This window comes from Eptatretus burgeri, chromosome 21, assembly GCF_056783735.1.
Source record: "Eptatretus burgeri isolate ZD-2024b chromosome 21, Ebu_testis_v1, whole genome shotgun sequence".
Lineage (NCBI taxonomy): Eukaryota > Metazoa > Chordata > Myxini > Myxiniformes > Myxinidae > Eptatretus > Eptatretus burgeri.
Genome location: NC_140981.1, coordinates 1,393,526 through 1,413,458, shown reverse-complemented (window position 1 = coordinate 1,413,458; position 19,933 = coordinate 1,393,526). Strand labels below are relative to the sequence as shown.

Sequence of the window (19,933 nt, the reverse complement as noted above, 5' to 3'; positions counted from 1 at the left end):
GCCTGATCCAACCACTCGACCAAGCGGTAATTTCGACGGAAGAACACGTGATGCATCCTCCGCACCTTCCGTCGCATCTTGGATGACATGGAACCCGACCCCGAACTTACCGTCGGAAAATGTTGGAAGGACTTCAATAAAGCGCACTGACTGCATCGATGCCATCAAAGACTAGCTGGATGAATTCAAAGCCTCCACCATCAATGCTTGCTGGCAAAACCTGTGGCCAGAGGCAGTCAACAACTTCCGAGGTTTTCCCAACACCATGGAAGACGGGATGGGAGAGTTTCCGGGTCGGCATGTGAGGTGAGAGGGGGAGGCTTGGACGACATGGAGCCTGAGGAATTGGAGGAGCTCATCACCTCGCATGGGTAAGACCTGACTGAGGAGGCGTTGGAGGCCTTCATCAATGTTTCTGAGGAGGAGGGCAGTGATGAGGAAGAGGTGGTGAGGCCCAACCTGACTGTCAAGTTCCTGGCTGAGGTGCTGAAGGATGTGAGGACGGTAGCTGGCAGGTTGCAAGATGCCGACCCAGTGATGGAGTGATACCTCCGGTTCAAGAGGAGGTTGGATGATGTTTCGCTGCCGAACAAAGAGCTGCACAGAAACCTGCAGCACTCAGGAAAAGAGCTGTCCATTAGGCATTACTCATTTTTATTTCACCTCGTCCCCTCAACCTGCATCCCCTTTGGTGCACCACTCACCTGCACAAACTTCAGCACCCTCACCTGCATCCCCTTCGGTGCACCTCTCATCAGCACCCTCACCTGCGTCTCTCTTCAGAGGAGTTCACTGGATTCCAACTCATCATCATCACATCAAGAGTTAAGTCGGATCTTAAATAAAAATTGGAAACAGTACCTGTTGTTGTTGTTGTTGTTGTTGTTGTTTTTTATTTAATTATTTATTTGTAAGCATTTTTAATGAAACTGTAATCATGTATATTTACTATATGACCAACAGTGCCAAAAACACCTTTTACAAGAGGATGTAAAACTCACAGAGGACAGGTAAAGCACATAAGCAGGTACCTTACAGACATATGTGTGGAAGCATGAAAGCCAGGTGGGTGAGTACGTGAGTCAGAGCGCTCGGTCTCCCCCTTGTGGCCCATACAGACCCTCGTGGGAGTCCCTCGACTGCCCCTCATCGTCTGCGCAATCAGAAGGAGACTGTTCATCAGCGAGACTTCCACACCAAAAATAAGGACGAAAACTTCCAGCACCCTGATATCAACTCGCACACCTCCATAAACACTCTCCCCTGTATCATCCCTCACCCGATATCAACTCGCACACCTCCATAAACACTCTCCCCTGTATCATCCCTCACCCGATATCAACTCGCACACCTCCATAAACACTCTCCCCTATATCATCCCTCACCCAATGCCAACTCCCACACCTCCATAAACACTCTCCCCTGTATCATCCCTCACCCGATATCAACTCCCACACCTCCATAAACACTCTCCCCTATATCATCCCTCACCCGATATCAACTCCCACACCTCCATAAACACTCTCCCCTAGATCATCCCTCACCCAATGCCAACTCCCACACCTCCATAAACACTCTCCCCTATATCATCCCTCACCTGATATCAACTCCCACACCTCCATAAACACTCTCCCCTTTATCATCCCTCACCTGATATGAACTCCCACACCTCCATAAACACTCTCCCCTATATCATCCCTCACCCAATGCCAACTCCCACACCTCCATAAACACTCTCCCCTGTATCATCCCTCACCCGATATCAACTCCCACACCTCCATAAACACTCTCCCCTAGATCATCCCTCACCCAATGCCAACTCCCACACCTCCATAAACACTCTCCCCTATATCATCCCTCACCCAATGCCAACTCCCACACCTCCATAAACACTCTCCCCTATATCATCCCTCACCCAATGCCAACTCCCACACCTCCATAAACACTCTCCCCTATATCATCAGGAATGTCTTCTCATGTTCAACCTCCTCGCTCAACATGTCAATGTAGAGAAATGCGTCATTCAAAATGTCCACCTGGAAACAGTGTACACACAAACACGTCAACAATGGTGCTGTTCGTGTGAGGGTGCTGTTCGTGTGAGGGTGCTGTTCGTGTGAGGGTGCTGTTCGTGTGATGGTGCTGTTCGTGTGAGGGTGCTGGTCGGCTTCATTCATTCATTCAGACACAGACTACGGTTGCTGGTCGGCTTCATTCATTCATTCAGACACAGACTACGGTTGCTGGTCGCATCATTGGACAAATGTTTGTAGTTGTACGTAATAAATACATCTTTGCGGGGTTTTGATTCTTGCTTCCTCTTCCACACACCTTTCACACACCACCTCGATATTTATTCCTCTTCCACACACCTTGCGCAATCTCTTCTTCTTGCTTCCCTCACGGTGCCAAGGTTATGGTGTCAGAAAGAAGCTTAAAATGCTGCGCACTCTTCCTCACATCACTGAAACACATATAGGGGAAACAGGGGGTTTTGTATACAAAGTCGAGGCTCATGGAGGAGCTACAACTTACAATGGATCCGGACGGAACAGAACACAAAAAACAATATGGATGGTGAAAGACAACAACAGCAGGGAGACTTGGACAAATATGAAAGGGATGTGGGGAAGAATGAGGGCAAGGGGAGGAGGGGGGTGAAGAAGATGGATGCATCCGCAAACTCTCAATCACAGCAGTGGAAGGAAAAACTGGAGGTTTGGAAAGAGGAGGGCTTTCAGAGGGTTAACGGGGGTGGAAAAGATCATGGGTATGGGTGAGGGGTGATCTAAAATGGTGGTGAATGGCCACGTTGAAGCGATCGCGTGAAGAAAGATCGAAGAGGATGTGGAAGTTGCTTCCGCAGGAGGGCAGATGGAAGAACGAATGAGTGGAGGGTGAGCAGTGATTCTGGAGCGAACGCGAAACGAAGGACTAATCGATGAGTCATTCAGACACGACGCAGAGCGAGTCCTTCGACGTTGCATTTTGTACGCACCTGTCCGAGAGATGGTCCCGCATCACTTCCTGAGCACCTTTCCCGCTCGGCTTCCGCCGCTTCTCACCTTTCCCGTGCCCGACGTCGAGAACGTTCGTCTAAAAAGAGGAAGATGAGGTGAAGAGAAACACTCATTCACCACTTAACCTGTTTAACAGCTTAAACCATTAACTCGTACTGTCTGCGTTAGCCGTCTCCGTAAACATGGTCGCCGTTCGCACTTGCCCGTTCCCTGGGATTCTACCTCCGATCAGCAATGGGTTTACAATATAACTCGGCTCACGTGATGCAAGTCACGTGACCTGCGTTTGTCTGGGTTCGGTGTTCCACAGGGATTCGTTCGTTTGAAGAGTGAAATATCCAAGAGTTTGATCAACTGGAAACACACGCTCTCTTTGGGAGCGGCCTGCGGGGATAGTGGGCGTGGTGGGGGGATAGTGGGTGTGGGGATAGTGGGCGTGGGGATAGTGGGTGTGGGGATAGTGGGTGTGGGGATAGTGGGTGTGGTGGGGGCGAGGATAGTGGGCGTGGTGGGGGCGAGGATAGTGGGCGTGGGGATCGTGGGCGTGGTGGGGGCGAGATAGTGGGCGAGGTGGGGGGATAGTGGGTGTGGGGATAGTGGGGGTGGGGATAGTGGGTGTGGTGGGGGGATAGTGGGCGTGGTGGGGGACAGTGGGCGTGGGGATAGTGGGCGTGGTGGGGGATAGTGGGCGTGGTGGGGGATAGTGGGCGTGGTGGGGGGATAGTGGGTGTGGGGATAGTGGGCGTGGTGGGGGGATAGTGGGCGTGGTGGGGGACAGTGGGTGTGGGGATAGTGGGTGTGGTGGGGGCGAGGATAGTGGGCGTGGTGGGGGCGAGGATAGTGGGCGTGGGGATCGTGGGCGTGGTGGGGCGAGATAGTGGGCGTGGTGGGGGGATAGTGGGTGTGGGGATAGTGGGCGTGGGGATAGTGGGCGTGGTGGGGGATAGTGGGCGTGGTGGGGGACAGTGGGCGTGGGGATAGTGGGCGTGGTGGGGGGGATAGTGGGCGTGGTGGGGGGATAGTGGGCGTGGTGGGAGGGGAGAGTGGGCGTGGTGGGAGGGGGATAGTGGGCGTGGTGGGGGGAATAGTGGGCATGGTGGGGGATAGTGGGTGTGGTGGGGGGATACTGGGTGTGGTGGGAGGGGGATAGTGGGCATGGTGGGGTGATAGTGAACGTGGTAGGGGATAATGAGCATGGGGATAGTCGGCGTGGTGGGGGGATAGTGGGCGTGGTGGGGGACAGTGGGCGTGGGGACAGTGGGCGTGGTGGGGGGGACAGTGGGCGTGGTGGGGGGATAGTGGGCGTGGTGGGAGGGGGATAGTGGGCGTGGTGGGGGGGGAATAGTGGGCGTGGTGGGGGATAGTGGGTGTGGTGGGGGATAGTGGGTGTGGTGGGAGGGGGATAGTGGGCGTGGTGGGGGGATAGTGGGCGTGGTGGGGGGATAGTTAGCGTGGTGGGGGGATAGTGGGTGTGGTGGGGGATAGTGGGTGTGGTGGGAGGGGGGATAGTGGGCGTGGTGGGGGGATAGTGGGCGTGGTGGGGGGATAGTGGGCGTGGGGATAGTGGGCGTGGTGGGGGGACAGTGGGTGTGGGGATAGTGGGCGTAGTGGGGGGATAGTGGGAGTGGGGATAGTGGGCGTGGTGGGGGGACAGTGGGCGTGGGGATAGTGGGCGTGGTGGGGGGATAGTGGGCGTGGTGGGGGGATAGTGGGCGTGCTGGGGGGGAGATAGTGGGCGCAGTGGGGATAATAATGTCCCCTGTCTGCAGCAGAGGTCAGTAAACCACTTGCACTGTGGCACGTGTACAGGTAAGAAGGTAAGTCGTCTCACCCTCCCCCTCACAGGTGAGAGGGGATTTTTTTGTGCCCATGACCTGACCCTGGGTACTATCAACATGTATGCAAAATATGGTGGAGATCGGACCATCACTGTTTGTTCAGATGTACACACAGGCACACACACACCACACGCACACACAAACATACTGTTACAGGTGACAGGATTCAAACCAGGGTCCCATATGTCACTCCCGACTAAAGAGTGCTGCAGGTGGTGACGTCAGCGACCTCGAGTCCTCTTCACAGCCCGCCAGGCTGGGGCCCGCGAGCTGGCCGAGCAGTTTTGGAAGCTTGACCTGCAGGTTGAGCACAAGGAGTAGAGTTCCAGATCGTCACGCTGACAACTCAGGGGCCACTTAAACGTCACGGATTTCCCATTCGAAATGGAATTTTTACAACACAGCCCCAGGGAACAATGGCACAAAGTCAAACACAATGGAACACAATGAATTTACTCGCATCAAGGGATGGGGCACACTGAAGGCAAAACGACACGAGAAGTACAACACAGGCCACACGACCGATACGAAAGGCCGACACAGCATCACGCACACGGACCCTCCACCTAACCCAGGGTGAGGAAAGGGAAACAAATCAAAAAGAAAACAACAACTACAACAACAACATTTGTTCAATAGAATTCAAATTCAGAACACAGATTTCAAATAAATTGAGAGATATGAAGGACATGGGGTTCGGGCCTGTGCGAAGGGGACCGCCGGCGGTTTCATCCACACTGGCGCGAGCGGTACGTGGTTGGGGAAAAAGAAGAGAATGGCCCGGTCGTCATCTCTGCATCATCCGGACGGCTCGTCTTCAATGCTCTCCTTCGCTCTCCCCTTCATCCGTCCGCTCACTCTCAAGGACAGCCGCTTTGAAGCAGGCCACCACTCACTGACCAACACGGCTACGGTCACTCGAGGCGTCACCGGCATTTCTTCATCCTCAGAGCACCACAACTTGCTTCTTCTTCTTCTTCTTTTTCTTCCTCTCTCCTTTTTACCTCATCTGGAACGTAGCTCCAGGGAGATTATGGGATGGCGCCTCGTCCGTCCGTCCACAAATACTTGCAACTTCTTCTCTGAAACCACACACATGATTCCGATGAAACTTGACCACGACCTTCATCACCCATGATGTACCAAAAGCTTCGTCGCATTCTGACTGGTGGTGTAACCTAATGTTGTAACCCAGAGTTGGTGACATTCTGACTGGTGGGTCTGAAGAAGAATATTTTTGAAGGAATTTACCGTCCGCCATTTTGATGCACTTCCGGTCACATGATTGGCAAGACCTCCCCAATTTAACATCACGACCCTCACCTCATGTTGTGAGGAACTTGAAGGAAAAGGAAAAATAAATACAAATAGGTTCTATTTCTGATCCCACAGCCGACCTGGCATTTCTTACGTGATACACCTCAAACGTCACAAATCGTCACGGACACCTCCTCACACTCCCACAACCGTCACAATACCTCGAGAGAATCCCTTACTGAAGGTAGTTGGGTGATCCCCCAAACAATCCCAAGATAATTTATCATTCCCACCCCGACGAACGATCATTGAACATCCATCTCTTCCTCTTTATATATCAAGAGATAAGACGATACGTGGGTGTACGTAATAAATAAATAAGTATAATTATTAAAAAAAATCATTCCTGTTTCTTAAAACACGAGCGTATGATTAATATCTATTGTTCACGTCATAAATTATTGATAATTTGAACACGAGTATGGATCACCCGGATGGAGCCGTGACACACGGATAGGGAGGATGACAATACGATTGGTCAGAGAATGACTAAGGCTGGACACGTGGTTAGCTTGAGCTGACATTGAAGAAAGGAAGACATCAAGAAGGGACACATCGTCGGCGAACTCACGGCTTCTTCAGTCTTGGCCTCCATTTTGTCTTCCATGTCATCTGCAAACAAAGGGATTGGATTTTTATTTTCATCGCAGAGGGAACTTGGGAGCAGCAACTTCGCTTCGCAAACAAACACAGAGTCAACCGAGCTTATCACGTCGACTCCCAAACACAGATACACTCAAACACCCGAGCGACTCAAACAATGATACATCCAAACAATGATACACACAAATAATGAAACACCCAAACAATGATACACACAAACAATGATACACCCAAATAATGATACACCCAAACAATGATATACACCCAAACAATGATACACACAAACAATGATACACACAAACAATGATACACACAAACACCGATACACACAAACAATGATACACACAAACAATGATACACACAAACAATGATACACACAAACAATGATACACACAAACAATGATACACACAAACAATGATACACACAAACACCGATACACACAAACAATGATACACACAAACACCGATACACACAAACACCGATACACACAAACAATGATACACACAAACAATGATACACACAAACAATGATACACACAAACAATGATACACACAAACAATGATACACACAAACACCGATACACACAAACAATGATACACACAAACACCGATACACACAAACACTGATACACACAAACAATGATACACACAAACAATGATACACACAAACAATGATACACACAAACAATGATACACACAAACAATGATACACACAAACAATGATACACACAAACACCGATACACACAAACAATGACACACACAAACAATGATACACACAAACACTGATACACACAAACAATGATACACACAAACAATGATACGCACAATAATACACACCAACAATGACACACCCAAACACCAAAACACCCAAACACCAACACACCCAAACACCGTGTCCACACGGGATGTACTCGGACTCGCTGTGTCCACACACGATGTACTCGGACTCGCTGTGTCCACACACGATGTACTCGGACTCGCTGTGTCCACACACGATGTACTCGGACTCGCCGTGTCCACACAGGATGTACTCGGACTCCCCGTGTCCACACGGGATGTACTCGGACTCGCCGTGTCCACACAGGATGTACTCGGACTCCCCGTGTCCACACCGGATGTACTCGGACTCGCTGTGTCCACACACGATGTACTCGGACTCGCTGTGTCCACACACGATGTACTCGGACTCGCCGTGTCCACACAGGATGTACTCGGACTCCCCGTGTCCACACGGGATGTACTCGGACTCGCCGTGTCCACACAGGATGTACTCGGACTCCCGGTGTCCACACCGGATGTACTCGGACTCGCTGTGTCCACACACGATGTACTCGGACTCGCTGTGTCCACACACGATGTACTCGGACTCGCCGTGTCCACACAGGATGTACTCGGACTCCCCGTGTCCACACGGGATGTACTCGGACTCGCCGTGTCCACACAGGATGTACTCGGACTCCCCGTGTCCACACGGGATGTACTCGGACTCCCCGTGTCCACACACGATGTACTCGGACTCCCCGTGTCCACACGGGATGTACTCGGACTCGCCGTGTCCACGTGGGATGTACTCGGACTCCCCGTGTCCACACACGATGTACTCGGACTCGCCGTGTCTACACCGGATGTACTCGGACTCGCCGTGTCCACACACGATGTACTCGGACTCGCCGTGTCCACACACGATGTACTCGGACTCGCCGTGTCCACACACGATGTACTCGGACTCGCCGTGTCCACACACGATGTACTCGGACTCGCCGTGTCCACACACGATGTACTCGGACTCGCCGTGTTGGATCCCAAACTGGAGCCCGATCGGTAGGTTCTATCTTCCCCATTCGTTCTGCACCGACCACGTCTTGTGGACCCTCATGACCGCGGGTCTCGGTCCCGGAAACATCGTCAGGGTTTTCCCCGATCACGGCGAACCGTCCAAAGGACAGCCATTCACGGACGAGCTCCACCCGGGGTGTCCCCAGAGATCCCAGAGGTCCACCTGCCTGTCCCGAACGTCCAGGTCCATCTTGTTGAACCTCTCCCGTTCCCTCCTCACGTCCATCTTCAGTTCCACGGATCGGATCCTCCGTTCGACCTTTTCCTCGCTCAATCTGAGCACTTCCCCCACTCGGGGTCCGGGACCAACACTCCCAACGACCCTCGTCGGCCATCCTGGAAATCCATCCGAACCCACGGTCGGTGAGGACGGCGGTCAGTGAACCGAACACGACATTTGCCGAATATCGAAGAGAGAAATCGTACTTCTTCTTCTTCTTCACCACTACGCGAGTAAACGTGCATCAGTGGTAACGGTTGTTCGAGTCAAGAGGCACAGGCATGACGGGCCAAACGGCCGATTCCTGCGTCGAAGGACGTACAGGTCATAAAACAACAACTACACAACCTAAGAGGAAGAAGAACCCCGGTGGGTTTATTCGCCCCGCCTACCAATGTTCCAAAAACAACAACTACACCCTTTAAGAAGAAGAAGAACCCCCGATTGGTTTATTAGCCCCGCCTACCAAGGTTCCTCAAACAACGACACAACATAAGAAGAAGAAGAACCCCCGATTGGTTTATTAGCCCCGCCTACCAAGGTTCCTTAAACAACGACACAACATAAGAAGAAGAAGAACCCCCGATTGGTTTATTCGCCCCGCCTACCAATGTTCCAAAAACAACAACTACACCATTTAAGAAGAAGAAGAACCCCCGCTCGGTTTATTAGCCCCGCCCTCGACGCTGTGCTTCCGGTTATCCCTGTTTTGAGTGGCGATGGAAAACGATCTGCTGATGCGAGAGACCAGGTCGGTGATCAAGGCCTACGTGACTCACCGTCTGGCACCGGACGTGCCGCAGTCCCTGAACCGAGAGGCGGAAATTCTCATCTGGCTCGGGGACAAGATGTTCCACAAACACCGCGAGGCCTACGAGAAAATGGTGCGGACGCTGCACCTGAAGGTCGGGTCGAGTGACGCGGGCTCGGTGTCGGCGACCGTGACCCGCCTCGCGGAAGAGGTGTTCGACGACGACGACGAGGTGAACTGGGGAAACCTCATCACCATCATCGTCCTCTTGACCGCGGCCGCTGAACAAATGGTCCATCGGTTCGGGACGGTCGACGTATGGACCGAGATGTTGTCCTTCGAGATGAGCTGGGTCATGGTGGAGCGACACGGACGCTGGATTCGAGAACGAGGCGGCTGGGTGTGTGGAGGTGTGGGGTGTGGGTGTCTTGGAGCGAGTGTGTGCTTGTGTGGGTGTGTGAGTGTGTGGGTGTGTGAGTGTGTGGGTGTGTGATCCTGGTCGGGGTACCAGGATCAGAGTTTGGGGTCGGGGTACCAGGATCAGAGTTTGGGGTCGGCGTACCAGGATCAGAGTTTGGGGTCGGGGTACCAGGATCAGAGTTTGGGGTCGGCGTACCAGCATCAGAGTTTGGGGTCAGGGTACCAGGGTCAGAGTTTGGGGTCGGGGTACCAGGATCAGAGTTTGGGGTCGGGGTACCAGGATCAGAGTTTGACGTCAGGGTACCAGGGTCAGAGTTTGTTGTTGAGGTACCAGGATCAGAGTTTGGGGTCAGGGTACCAGGGTCAGAGTTTGTTGTCGAGGTACCAGGATCAGAGTTTGGGGTCGGTGTACCAGGATCAGAGTTTGGGGTCAGGGTACCAGGATCAGAGTTTGGGGTCGGGGTACCAGGATCAGAGTTTGGGGTCGGGGTACCAGGGTTTGAGTTCGGGGTCGAGTTACCAGGGTCAGGGTACCAGGATCAGAGTTTGGGGTCAGGGTACCAGGGTCAGGGTACCAGGGTCAGGGTACCAGGATCAGAGTTTGATGTCAGGGTACCAGGGTCAGAGTTTTGGGTCAGGGTACCAGGGTCAGAGTTTGGGGTCAGGGTACCAGGATCAGAGTTTGACGTCAGGGTACCAGGGTCAGAGTTTGGGGTCAGGGTACCAGGGTCAGAGTTTGTTGTCGGGGTACCAGGATCAGAGTTTGGGGTCGGTGTACCAGGATCAGAGTTTGGGGTCAGGGTACCAGGATCAGAGTTTGGGGTCAGGGTACCAGGATCAGAGTTTGAGGTCGGGGTACCAGGATCAGAGTTTGGGGTCGGGGTACCAGGGTTTGAGTTCGGGGTCGAGTTACCAGGGTCAGGGTACCAGGATCAGAGTTTGGGGTCGGGGTACCAGGATCAGAGTTTGGGGTCGGGGTACCAGGGTTTAGAGTTCGGGGTCGGGTTACCAGGGTCAGAGTTTATGGTCAGGGTACCAGGATCAGAGTTTGGGGTCGGGGTACCAGGGTTTGAGTTCGGGGTCGGGTTACCAGGATCAGAGTTTAGGGTCAGGGTACCAGGATCAGAGTTCGGGGTCGGGGTACCAGGATCAGAGTTTGGGGTCGGGGTACCAGGGTTTGAGTTCAGGGTCGGGGTACCAGGGTCCGAGTTCGGGGTCGGGGTACCTCCCCATTCCTTCCTCTGTAGTTCATTGTTTCCTCCACCACCAAAGGTGTTCTCCGTACATGGGTCATGTTTGTACCCCTGCCTGTTTGTTTGTGAGCACGACGTCTCAAAAAGTTGTGAATGGATTCGGACGACACTTTGTTGTCGGGTTGGATGTGTGACAAGGACGAAGTCATGAGATGTCGGTTCTCAGGTTCTCAGGTCGATCCGGTCTATCAGTGTCGTACAAGACGTGAACCGTTCAGCCTGCCGGAGGGACACGCTCTTCCGAGTCCCGTTACAGTTCGTGGTTGCGTTTCGTGGTTGTTCTCCAAACAATGGTTGCTGTCTTCATTCAGTCAACTCAGTAACCTCATTTTGAACCTTTTCTTGCTTTGCTTTAATAATCACGTGACCACTGTAATTGGCTTATATCACGGATCGCACCTGTAATTGATGGTGGATGGAAGGGATGGGGATTTGCAGGGAGTGGGGGGGGGGATAGGAGGGGGGAAATCACCTGATATTTCGACATGTCGATCACGTTTATTATTTATTATTGCTTGGACATTGTCTAAGCAAATTGCGGATCTTGTCTCTCTTGTGCAATTTCTTGTCTATCAGTCATTTCCTCTGTCCTTGATTGGTTCTTCTTGTTTCACACCCACAGAACTCTTGTCTTACTCACTTGACCCGACTCTCCATGGTGTCCAAGAAATTGGAAGAACGTCGAACCGAAGATGTGGACGAGATGTCGACGTTCGCTTCGATCAACGTCGCCGGTACAAGTCCAGATCGTGTTGAGGACACGCCGGAGCCTTCCGGGAGGATGTACAAGTCCCCAGGATCCCTTGAAACTCTCCGCCATGGGTTCAGTCGCCTCGTTAGAAAGTCACCTGCTCCGTCACCCCGAGTGCAGCCGAAGTCACCTCCTCATTCAGTCGCTCAGATGCGGACGAAGCTGCATTCACGGTTCGTGCGACAAACACAGACAAAGTCACATCCCATGACGTCATCTCAGGTGCAGGTGAAGCCACACCATCGACCGCAGGCCGATCGGGTCCCCAATGGGAATCCCAAAGTCGAGTCTCGATTGAAAGCCGAATTACCTCCGACAGAGTCTTCAAGGACACGTGTTCCACAAAAGAGAAAGGTAAAGGTACGCTCAAAAGACCCCATCAGCTATCGCAAGACCGACGAACAGCTCACCGTGTTGAAAGCAGCGTTTACAGGTACTCAGTGGCCGACCAAGAAAGAGTGCAACGACCTGGCGGTTTGGACGGGTCTTCATCACCACGTTGTCAAGAAATGGTTTGGAGACGCCCGCTACGCTCTCAAGCGAAAGGCACCCGGGTGGGCTCGCTCCATTGAAACGCTCCAAGGCTCAAGATGGAAAAAAGAGAAACCTGCCCTCTTGAAACCTGCCGCAGCGGCACTTGACGGTGACACAGGAGGAAGGTTTGTTGAGGGTTGCGATGTTGAGAAGCTCCGTGAGCGGTCGGACCTTGGCGATCAGGTGGTTCACAACGGCTTTTCGCAAAATAAGAAAGAACATCAGGTCGGTGATGGGGATGGAGATGGGAGTGAAGAAGGAGGAGAAGATGGTTACTCGTCGGCGGGAAATGTAACAGATGACAGCGATGATTGGACGAAGGAAGAGGGTAATGGTTTATGTTCAGAAAATGTGGTTTCTAACTCCTCGACTGAAGATGAGGTGTGAGAGTCTTCTTCGATTTGTAGTTGGGAGAAAAATCATCGCAGTGAAGGAAGGGGCTCTCAATGTGATGGGGAGGGGAGAATGGTGGCGGCACGTGCCTCCGGCATCCTCCTTCTCCAAAGTATATTGAAGGGCCGAGAGGTGGGGGCCGAGAGGTGGGGTCTTCAACGGCCACAACCAAGGATAAGAAGCTCTGAGATCGAGCGACCACATCATGACTCCATCAGAAGGATTTCATTTGAGTTTAAACTCAACTCGACCACGCCGGAGATCAAGCTCATCCCTGTCCAGTGTACACCTGTACACCCCCACTCTTGCACGGGCCAACGCTTTGAATTGAATATTGATGATTTTAAAATGAATATTGATTGAATACAGATGACTTTAAAAATGTTTTTCCTTCTTTCAAAATCAAATTACTTATTCTTAATTTTTTTTTTTAGCTGATGTGGAATTTACATTCCAGATCAGGTATTGTCAGCGTACCACCGTCTGTCTGTCCGTCTCCTTCATCGACTTCCCCGGCCAAACCGCTGGGCCGACCCGGCCGAACTCTGGCAGAAACAAGCTCGTTCCGGTCACGTGACTTCAAGTCGGTCACAATGGCTGACTTAGTAAATTTCTTCAAAAATATTCTTCTCCAGACCCACCAGTCAGAATGCTACTGTAGAAACATTTCATCATGATGGGTTTGGGGGTGATAAAAATAAATAAATTGATGGTGATTAAAACCTGATATTAAAATAAAATATATTAATCCTGAAATAAATCAACTCAAATATGATATGATTCTTTTTAAGTGGGTATCCATTTGGAATTAAAATAATTATATTTCTCCTCTGTATGGAAAGATCACCTGCGTATTAAATGTGTAAACAGATTGAACTTTGCCAGTAAGTTGGATATGACGAAGAATTTCCTGTCGTGAAGAAATATCTTGAGAATTTTGTATGGAAGGCACAAACGAGTTGGAATGTGGACTTAAGAAAATGTACAGGCGCTCTGGTCGCTTCCAAATAATATATCTTCCCAGTTTTGGGAGAAGCAGACTGACTTTTAACCTACATATGATGTAAACTTGTTTTTAATGGCCGTTAGAGTTGGCGTTTGACGTCATTCCAGCATTGTGTGTGATTAATGTCTGGGTTTGAGTTTGTGTTCCAACCATTTCAGCAGGAACTATCAAAGAAGACTGAAGATAAGGTTCACCTGGAAATTGTGAAGACCGGGCGAACTGGCGTCAGTGCCAGAAAATTATAAATAAATAAAAAACTATTTCTTACTGGAAACGATATAAAGACGAAGATTCTCCGGTTATGTTGAGAGATCTGTAACTCGTATGTATTGTCCACAATCCCCTGCGCCGGCACAAATAATCTGTTTCCATCCGTCCATCGGGACCACACTCTGCCCAGAGCTTTGGTGCTGCCGATGCAGTCTCCTTGGCTATCGGGTACAATCCTGGACGGGTCGCCGCTCCGACGCAGGATACCAGCAAGCCGGCACTCATTTTGCCAAACTCAGAAGGATGACAGGCAGAGTCAGCCCCACCTGGTATTAATTTAACAGCCGAGGGGGATGTGAACTCAGGATCCTGAGGATCCCAAGCCCACAACCCCGAACCGTCAAGCCAACACCGGGTATATAATCTGTTTGTTTGTTCAATAAATGTTTTAAAATTGCACTGACGTTCTGTATCTGCATCTACACGACCAAATTTGGGTTAAAAACATTACAACATGGTCCTGATGTTAAATAGCGGAGGTCATGCCGATCACGAGACCGGAAGTGCGTCACAATGGCCGCCCATTTCAAGTCTGTACAACAATGATACACTCCTAAACTGTTAAAGAGTGACGTCATAAGCATTTAAAAGCCATAACTTTTATTCTCGAGCGTTTTGTGAACGACCAAGACTTCGAAACAACAAAGTATCGACTGTACAAGGAAAGGAGCCGCAGGTGGAGAGGCCGTTCGGCCCGTCATGGCTGCACGACATCAACGGCACACTCATTTATCGACACGAGATCCAGAGGAATTTGGATCGTGAATGGATGTGTTTGTCGGCCTCAAATTGGGTTATAACATGTTTTTATGTCGGGAGGATTAACGAGTGTGTTTGTGTTCACGGCCGCCGCCATTTACTCCCACATTGTCATCAGTATGGCTGGGCTCGTCCGAGGGAGGTTTGACCCAAGTGTTTCACGACTCGGGTAATGCCGGCGATAACTAGACGGCTTCGACACGACGGAACGGACGTCCATCCGAGGGACGACGCACACGTTGATGAATCACCCTGTGCCTACGAAACACCAGGACGACAGTTTATAGCTGGGTCGGGATTCGAACCCAGGCGAGACAGGATAGAAGCAGGCAAGTGTGTGGTGTCTGATTGGTGGAGTGGCGGGGCATCGACGGGCAGGACGTGTCTGATTGGTGGAGGGCGGGGCCTCAGAAGGGTGATTCCGATTGGTGGAGTGGCCGAGCATCGACGGACAGGACATGTCTGGTTGGTGGAGGGCGGGGCCTCGATAAGAAGGGTGATTCTGATTGGTGGAGTGGCCGAGCATCCACGGGCAGGAGGTGTCTGATTGGTGGAGGGCGGGGCCTCGATAAGAAGGGTGATTCTGATTGGTGGAGTGGCCGAGCATCGACGGGCAGGACGTTTCTGATTGGTGGAGGAAGAGGGCCTCAAACCGCAAAACGATTTCCTGTATTTTAGAAGATTGAGGAGGAATCTGCTGAGAGAGCCCGGTGGGATTCTGTGTTTTCAAACAAAGAGGACTCAATAAAGAGAAATAAACAACGGAGGGTAAGGACTGCACTCTCTTCACGACTCGCAAAGCAGCTCGAACACACGGGTCCCTCCAGGTCCGACGATGGTCGCTTCAGGTCCCAAGTAGATCGGCCCACATTCCGAGAGGGTCCCACCGTGCCTCGCACGCGTTGCTCGAGGTTCTTCGTGCAACACTCAAAGTGACAGGAGGATCGATCCAGCTTCTGCACACGTCACGCCAGGTCCCACTCAAATTGCTCCAGGTAATGAGCGGATCAGCCAGGTCCCACTCAGATCACGCCAGGTCCCACCCAGCTCCAGGTCCTGTACATGTCGCTCCAGGTAATGAGCGAATCACGCCAGGTCCCACTCAGATTTCTCCAGGTCCTGCACGGATTGCTCCAGGTAATGATCGCATCACGCCAGGTCCCACTCAGATTGCTCCAGGTCACGTACATGTCGCTCCAGGTAATGAGCGGATCACGCCAGGTCCCACTCAGATTGCTCCAGGTCCCGTGCATGTCGCTCCAGGTAATGAGCGGATCACGCCAGGTCCCACTCAGATTGCTCCAGGTCCCGTACATGTCGCTCCAGGTAATGAGCGGATCACGCCAGGTCCCACTCAGATTGCTCCAGGTCCCGTGCATGTCGCTCCAGGTAATGAGCGGATCACGCCAGGTCCCACTCAGATTGCTCCAGGTCCCGTACATGTCGCTCCAGGTAATGAACGGATCACGCCAGGTCCCACTCAGATTGCTCCAGGTCCCGGACATGTCGCTCCAGGTAATGAGCGGATCACGCCAGGTCCCACTCAGATTGCTCCAGGTCCCGTACATGTCGCTCCAGGTAATGAGCGAATCACGCCAGGTCCCACTCAGATTTCTCCAGGTCCTGCACGGATTGCTCCAGGTAATGATCGGATCACGCCAGGTCCCACTCAGATTGCTCCAGGTCACGTACATGTCGCTCCAGGTAATGAGCAGATCACGCCAGGTCCCACTCAGATTGCTCCAGGTCCCGTGCATGTCGCTCCAGGTAATGAGCGAATCACGCCAGGTCCCACTCAGATTTCTCCAGGTCCTGCACGGATTGCTCCAGGTAATGATCGGATCACGCCAGGTCCCACTCAGATTGCTCCAGGTCACGTACATGTCGCTCCAGGTAATGAGCAGATCACGCCAGGTCCCACTCAGATTGCTCCAGGTCCCGTGCATGTCGCGCCAGGTAATGAGCGGATCACGCCAGGTCCCACTCAGATTGCTCCAGGTCCCGTGCATGTCGCTCCAGGTAATGAGCGGATCACGCCAGGTCCCACTCAGATTGCTCCAGGTCCCGTCCATGTCGCTCCAGGTAATGAACGGATCACGGCATGTCCCACTCAGATTGCTCCAGGTCCCGGACATGTCGCTCCAGGTAATGAGCGGATCACGCCAGGTCCCACTCAGATTGCTCCAGGTCCCGTACATGTCGCTCCAGGTAATGAGCGAATCACGCCAGGTCCCACTCAGATTTCTCCAGGTCCTGCACGGATTGCTCCAGGTAATGATCGGATCACGCCAGGTCCCACTCAGATTGCTCCAGGTCACGTACATGTCGCTCCAGGTAATGAGCGGATCACGGCAGGTCCCACTCAGATTGCTCCAGGTCCCGTACATGTCCCTCCAGGTAATGAGCGGATCACGCCAGGTCCCACTCAGATTGCTCCAGGTCCCGTACATGTCGCTCCAGGTAATGAACGGATCACGCCAGGTCCCACTCAGATTGCTCCAGGTCCCGGACATGTCGCTCCAGGTAATGAGCGGATCACGCCAGGTCCCACTCAGATTGCTCCAGGTCCCGTACATGTCGCTCCAGGTGATGAGCGGATCACGCCAGATCACACTCAGATTGCTCCAGGTACTACACGGATTGCTCCAGGTCCAACTCGGATCATTCCAAGTCCCACGAGTGTCACTGCAGGTCAGACGAGTGTCACTGTAGGTCCGATGCGTAACACTCCACGTTCTCGATGGATTGTTACAAGTTCCGTGCAAGTTCCGCCAGGTCTCACTTGCATCCCTCCAGGGCCCATGCATGTTGCTGCAGGTAATGAGCGGATCACGCCAGGTCCCACTCAGATTGCTCCAGGTCCCGTACATGTCGCTCCAGTTAATGAGCGAATCACGCCAGGTCCCACTCAGATTGCTCCAGGTCCCATACATGTCGCTCCAGGTGATGAGCGGATCACGCCTGGTCCCACTCAGATTGCTCCAGGTCCCGTACATGTCGCTCCAGGTAATGATCGGATCATGCCAGGTCCCACTCAGATTGCTCCAGGTCCCGTACATGTCGCTCCAGGTAATGAGCGGATCACGCCAGGTCCCACTCAGATTGCTCCAGGTCCCACTCAGATTGCTCCAGGTCCCGTACATGTCGCTCCAGGTAATTAGCGGATCACGTCAGGTCCCACTCAGATTGCTCCAGGTCCCGTACATGTCGCTCCAGGTGATGAGTGGATCACAGCCAGGTCCCACTGAGATAACTCCAGGTCCCGTACATGTCGCTCCAGGTAATTAGTGGATCACGCCAGGTCCCACTCAGGTTGCTCCAGGTCCCGTACATGTCGCTCCAGGTGATGAGCGGATCACGCCAGGTCCCACTCAGATTGCTCCAGGTCCCGTACATGTCGCTCCAGGTAATGAGCGGATCACGCCAGGTCCCACTCAGATTGCTCCAGGTTCTACAGGGATTGGTCCAGGTCCCACTCGGATCATTCCAGGTCCCATGAGTGTCACTGCAGGTCAGACGAGTGTCACTGCAGGTCTGACGCCTAACGCTCCACGTCCTCGATGGATTGTTACAAGTTCCGCCAGGTCTCACTTGCATCCCTCCAGGGCCCATGCATGTCGCTCCAGGTTATGAGCAGATCACGCCAGGTCCCACTCAGATTGCTCCAGGTCCTGCACGGATTGCTCCAGGTCCCGTACATGTCGCTCCAGGTAATGAGCTGGTCACTCCAGGTCCCGTGCATGTCGCTCCAGGTAATGAGCGGATCATGCCAGGTCCCACTCAGATTGCTCCAGGTCCTGCACGGATTGCTCCAGGTCCCACTCAGATCACTCCAGGTCCCACGAGTGTCACTGCAGGTCCGACTTGTAACGCTCCACGTCCTCGATGGATCGTTCCAAGTTCCGCGCAGGTTCCGCCAGAACCCAGTCAGATTGCTCCAGGTCCCGTACATGTCGCTCCAGGTAATGAGCAGATCACGCCAGGTCCCACTCAGATTGCTCCAGGTCCCACTCGGATCATTCCAGGTCCCATGAGTGTCACTGCAGGTCCGACGCGTAACGCTCCATGTCCTTGATGGATCGTTCCAAGTTTCGCGCAAGTTCTGCCAGGTCTCACTTGCATCCTTCCAGGGCCCGTGCATGTCGCTCCAGCTCATGATCAGATCACACCAAAATCGAAGCAAACTGGGTTTTTAAATGTTTAGTTCAGAAATGAGACTAAAGACATTTCTTGAGGGATGTAATAAAGGTGAAGTAAGAGAATTGAGAGCAGTCTGTTGAAACAGAAGAAAAGTAGTAAATTATGATACAGTAATGAGAACCACATGTGAGGATGAGTAAGATGAAGTATTGTAAGAGATCGTTTGTATTATTATTTTTTTTTGATAAAGATTGCATAAGATTAGGTGAAGGAAAGGTTGAATAAAAGATTGTGAGGTGTATGGTGCATTTGGATTGGTAATCGCAGAGGGTGGAAGCAGATCACGTGGTCACGGGAAAACCACGTGGTTACGGTAGATGTATAGGTAAAAGTGAATTTATTTATTATGATTATTATTTTTAATTAGGATTGCGTAAGTTTCGGAAAAGGAAAGGTTGAAGTAAAATCAGAGAGGTCTATGGTGAACTTGGAACGATAAACGCAGAGTGAAGCTGATGGGTCGATGAAAAGTACCAGGAAGAGGGTAGATGGAGACACGTGGTTTCAGGTGTATAGTTTGGAAGGATACAAGGGAAATTATTTTTTGATGGATATTTGAAGATTAGGTGAGATTAGGGAATGGTAGGTTGTCAGAAGAAATCGTGAAGGTAATTGTGAGAGTGGGTCAGCTCAACTCGAAAAAAGATGGTGTGTCGGCAGAAGGAGGAAAAAAAGAGAGGATCGGTACTCATGGGTATGGGAGAAGAAAGTTGTTTTTTTTTGTTAATTTTTTTGGAATTTCAGACAAGAAAGACAGTGTG

General features: G+C 52.0%; 1 protein-coding gene across 2 annotated transcripts; it reads left to right on the top strand.

The window, feature by feature from the left end:
* The first annotated feature begins 9,449 nt into the window (after window positions 1-9,449).
* On the top strand, window positions 9,450-14,610 carry LOC147008134 (uncharacterized). 2 transcript variants are annotated; one of them, XM_085865439.1, is made up of 2 exons: window positions 9,450-9,986; window positions 11,882-14,610. In XM_085865439.1, exons 1-2 carry the CDS (start codon window positions 9,555-9,557, stop codon window positions 12,929-12,931), a joined length of 1,482 nt encoding a protein of 493 aa, XP_085721565.1. In that variant the 5' UTR covers window positions 9,450-9,554; the 3' UTR covers window positions 12,932-14,610. The 2 variants fall into 2 exon arrangements, with proteins under 2 accessions (XP_085721565.1, XP_085721566.1); XM_085865440.1 differs by having other exon boundaries at window positions 9,451-9,818.
* The last annotated feature ends 5,323 nt before the right edge of the window (window positions 14,611-19,933 follow it).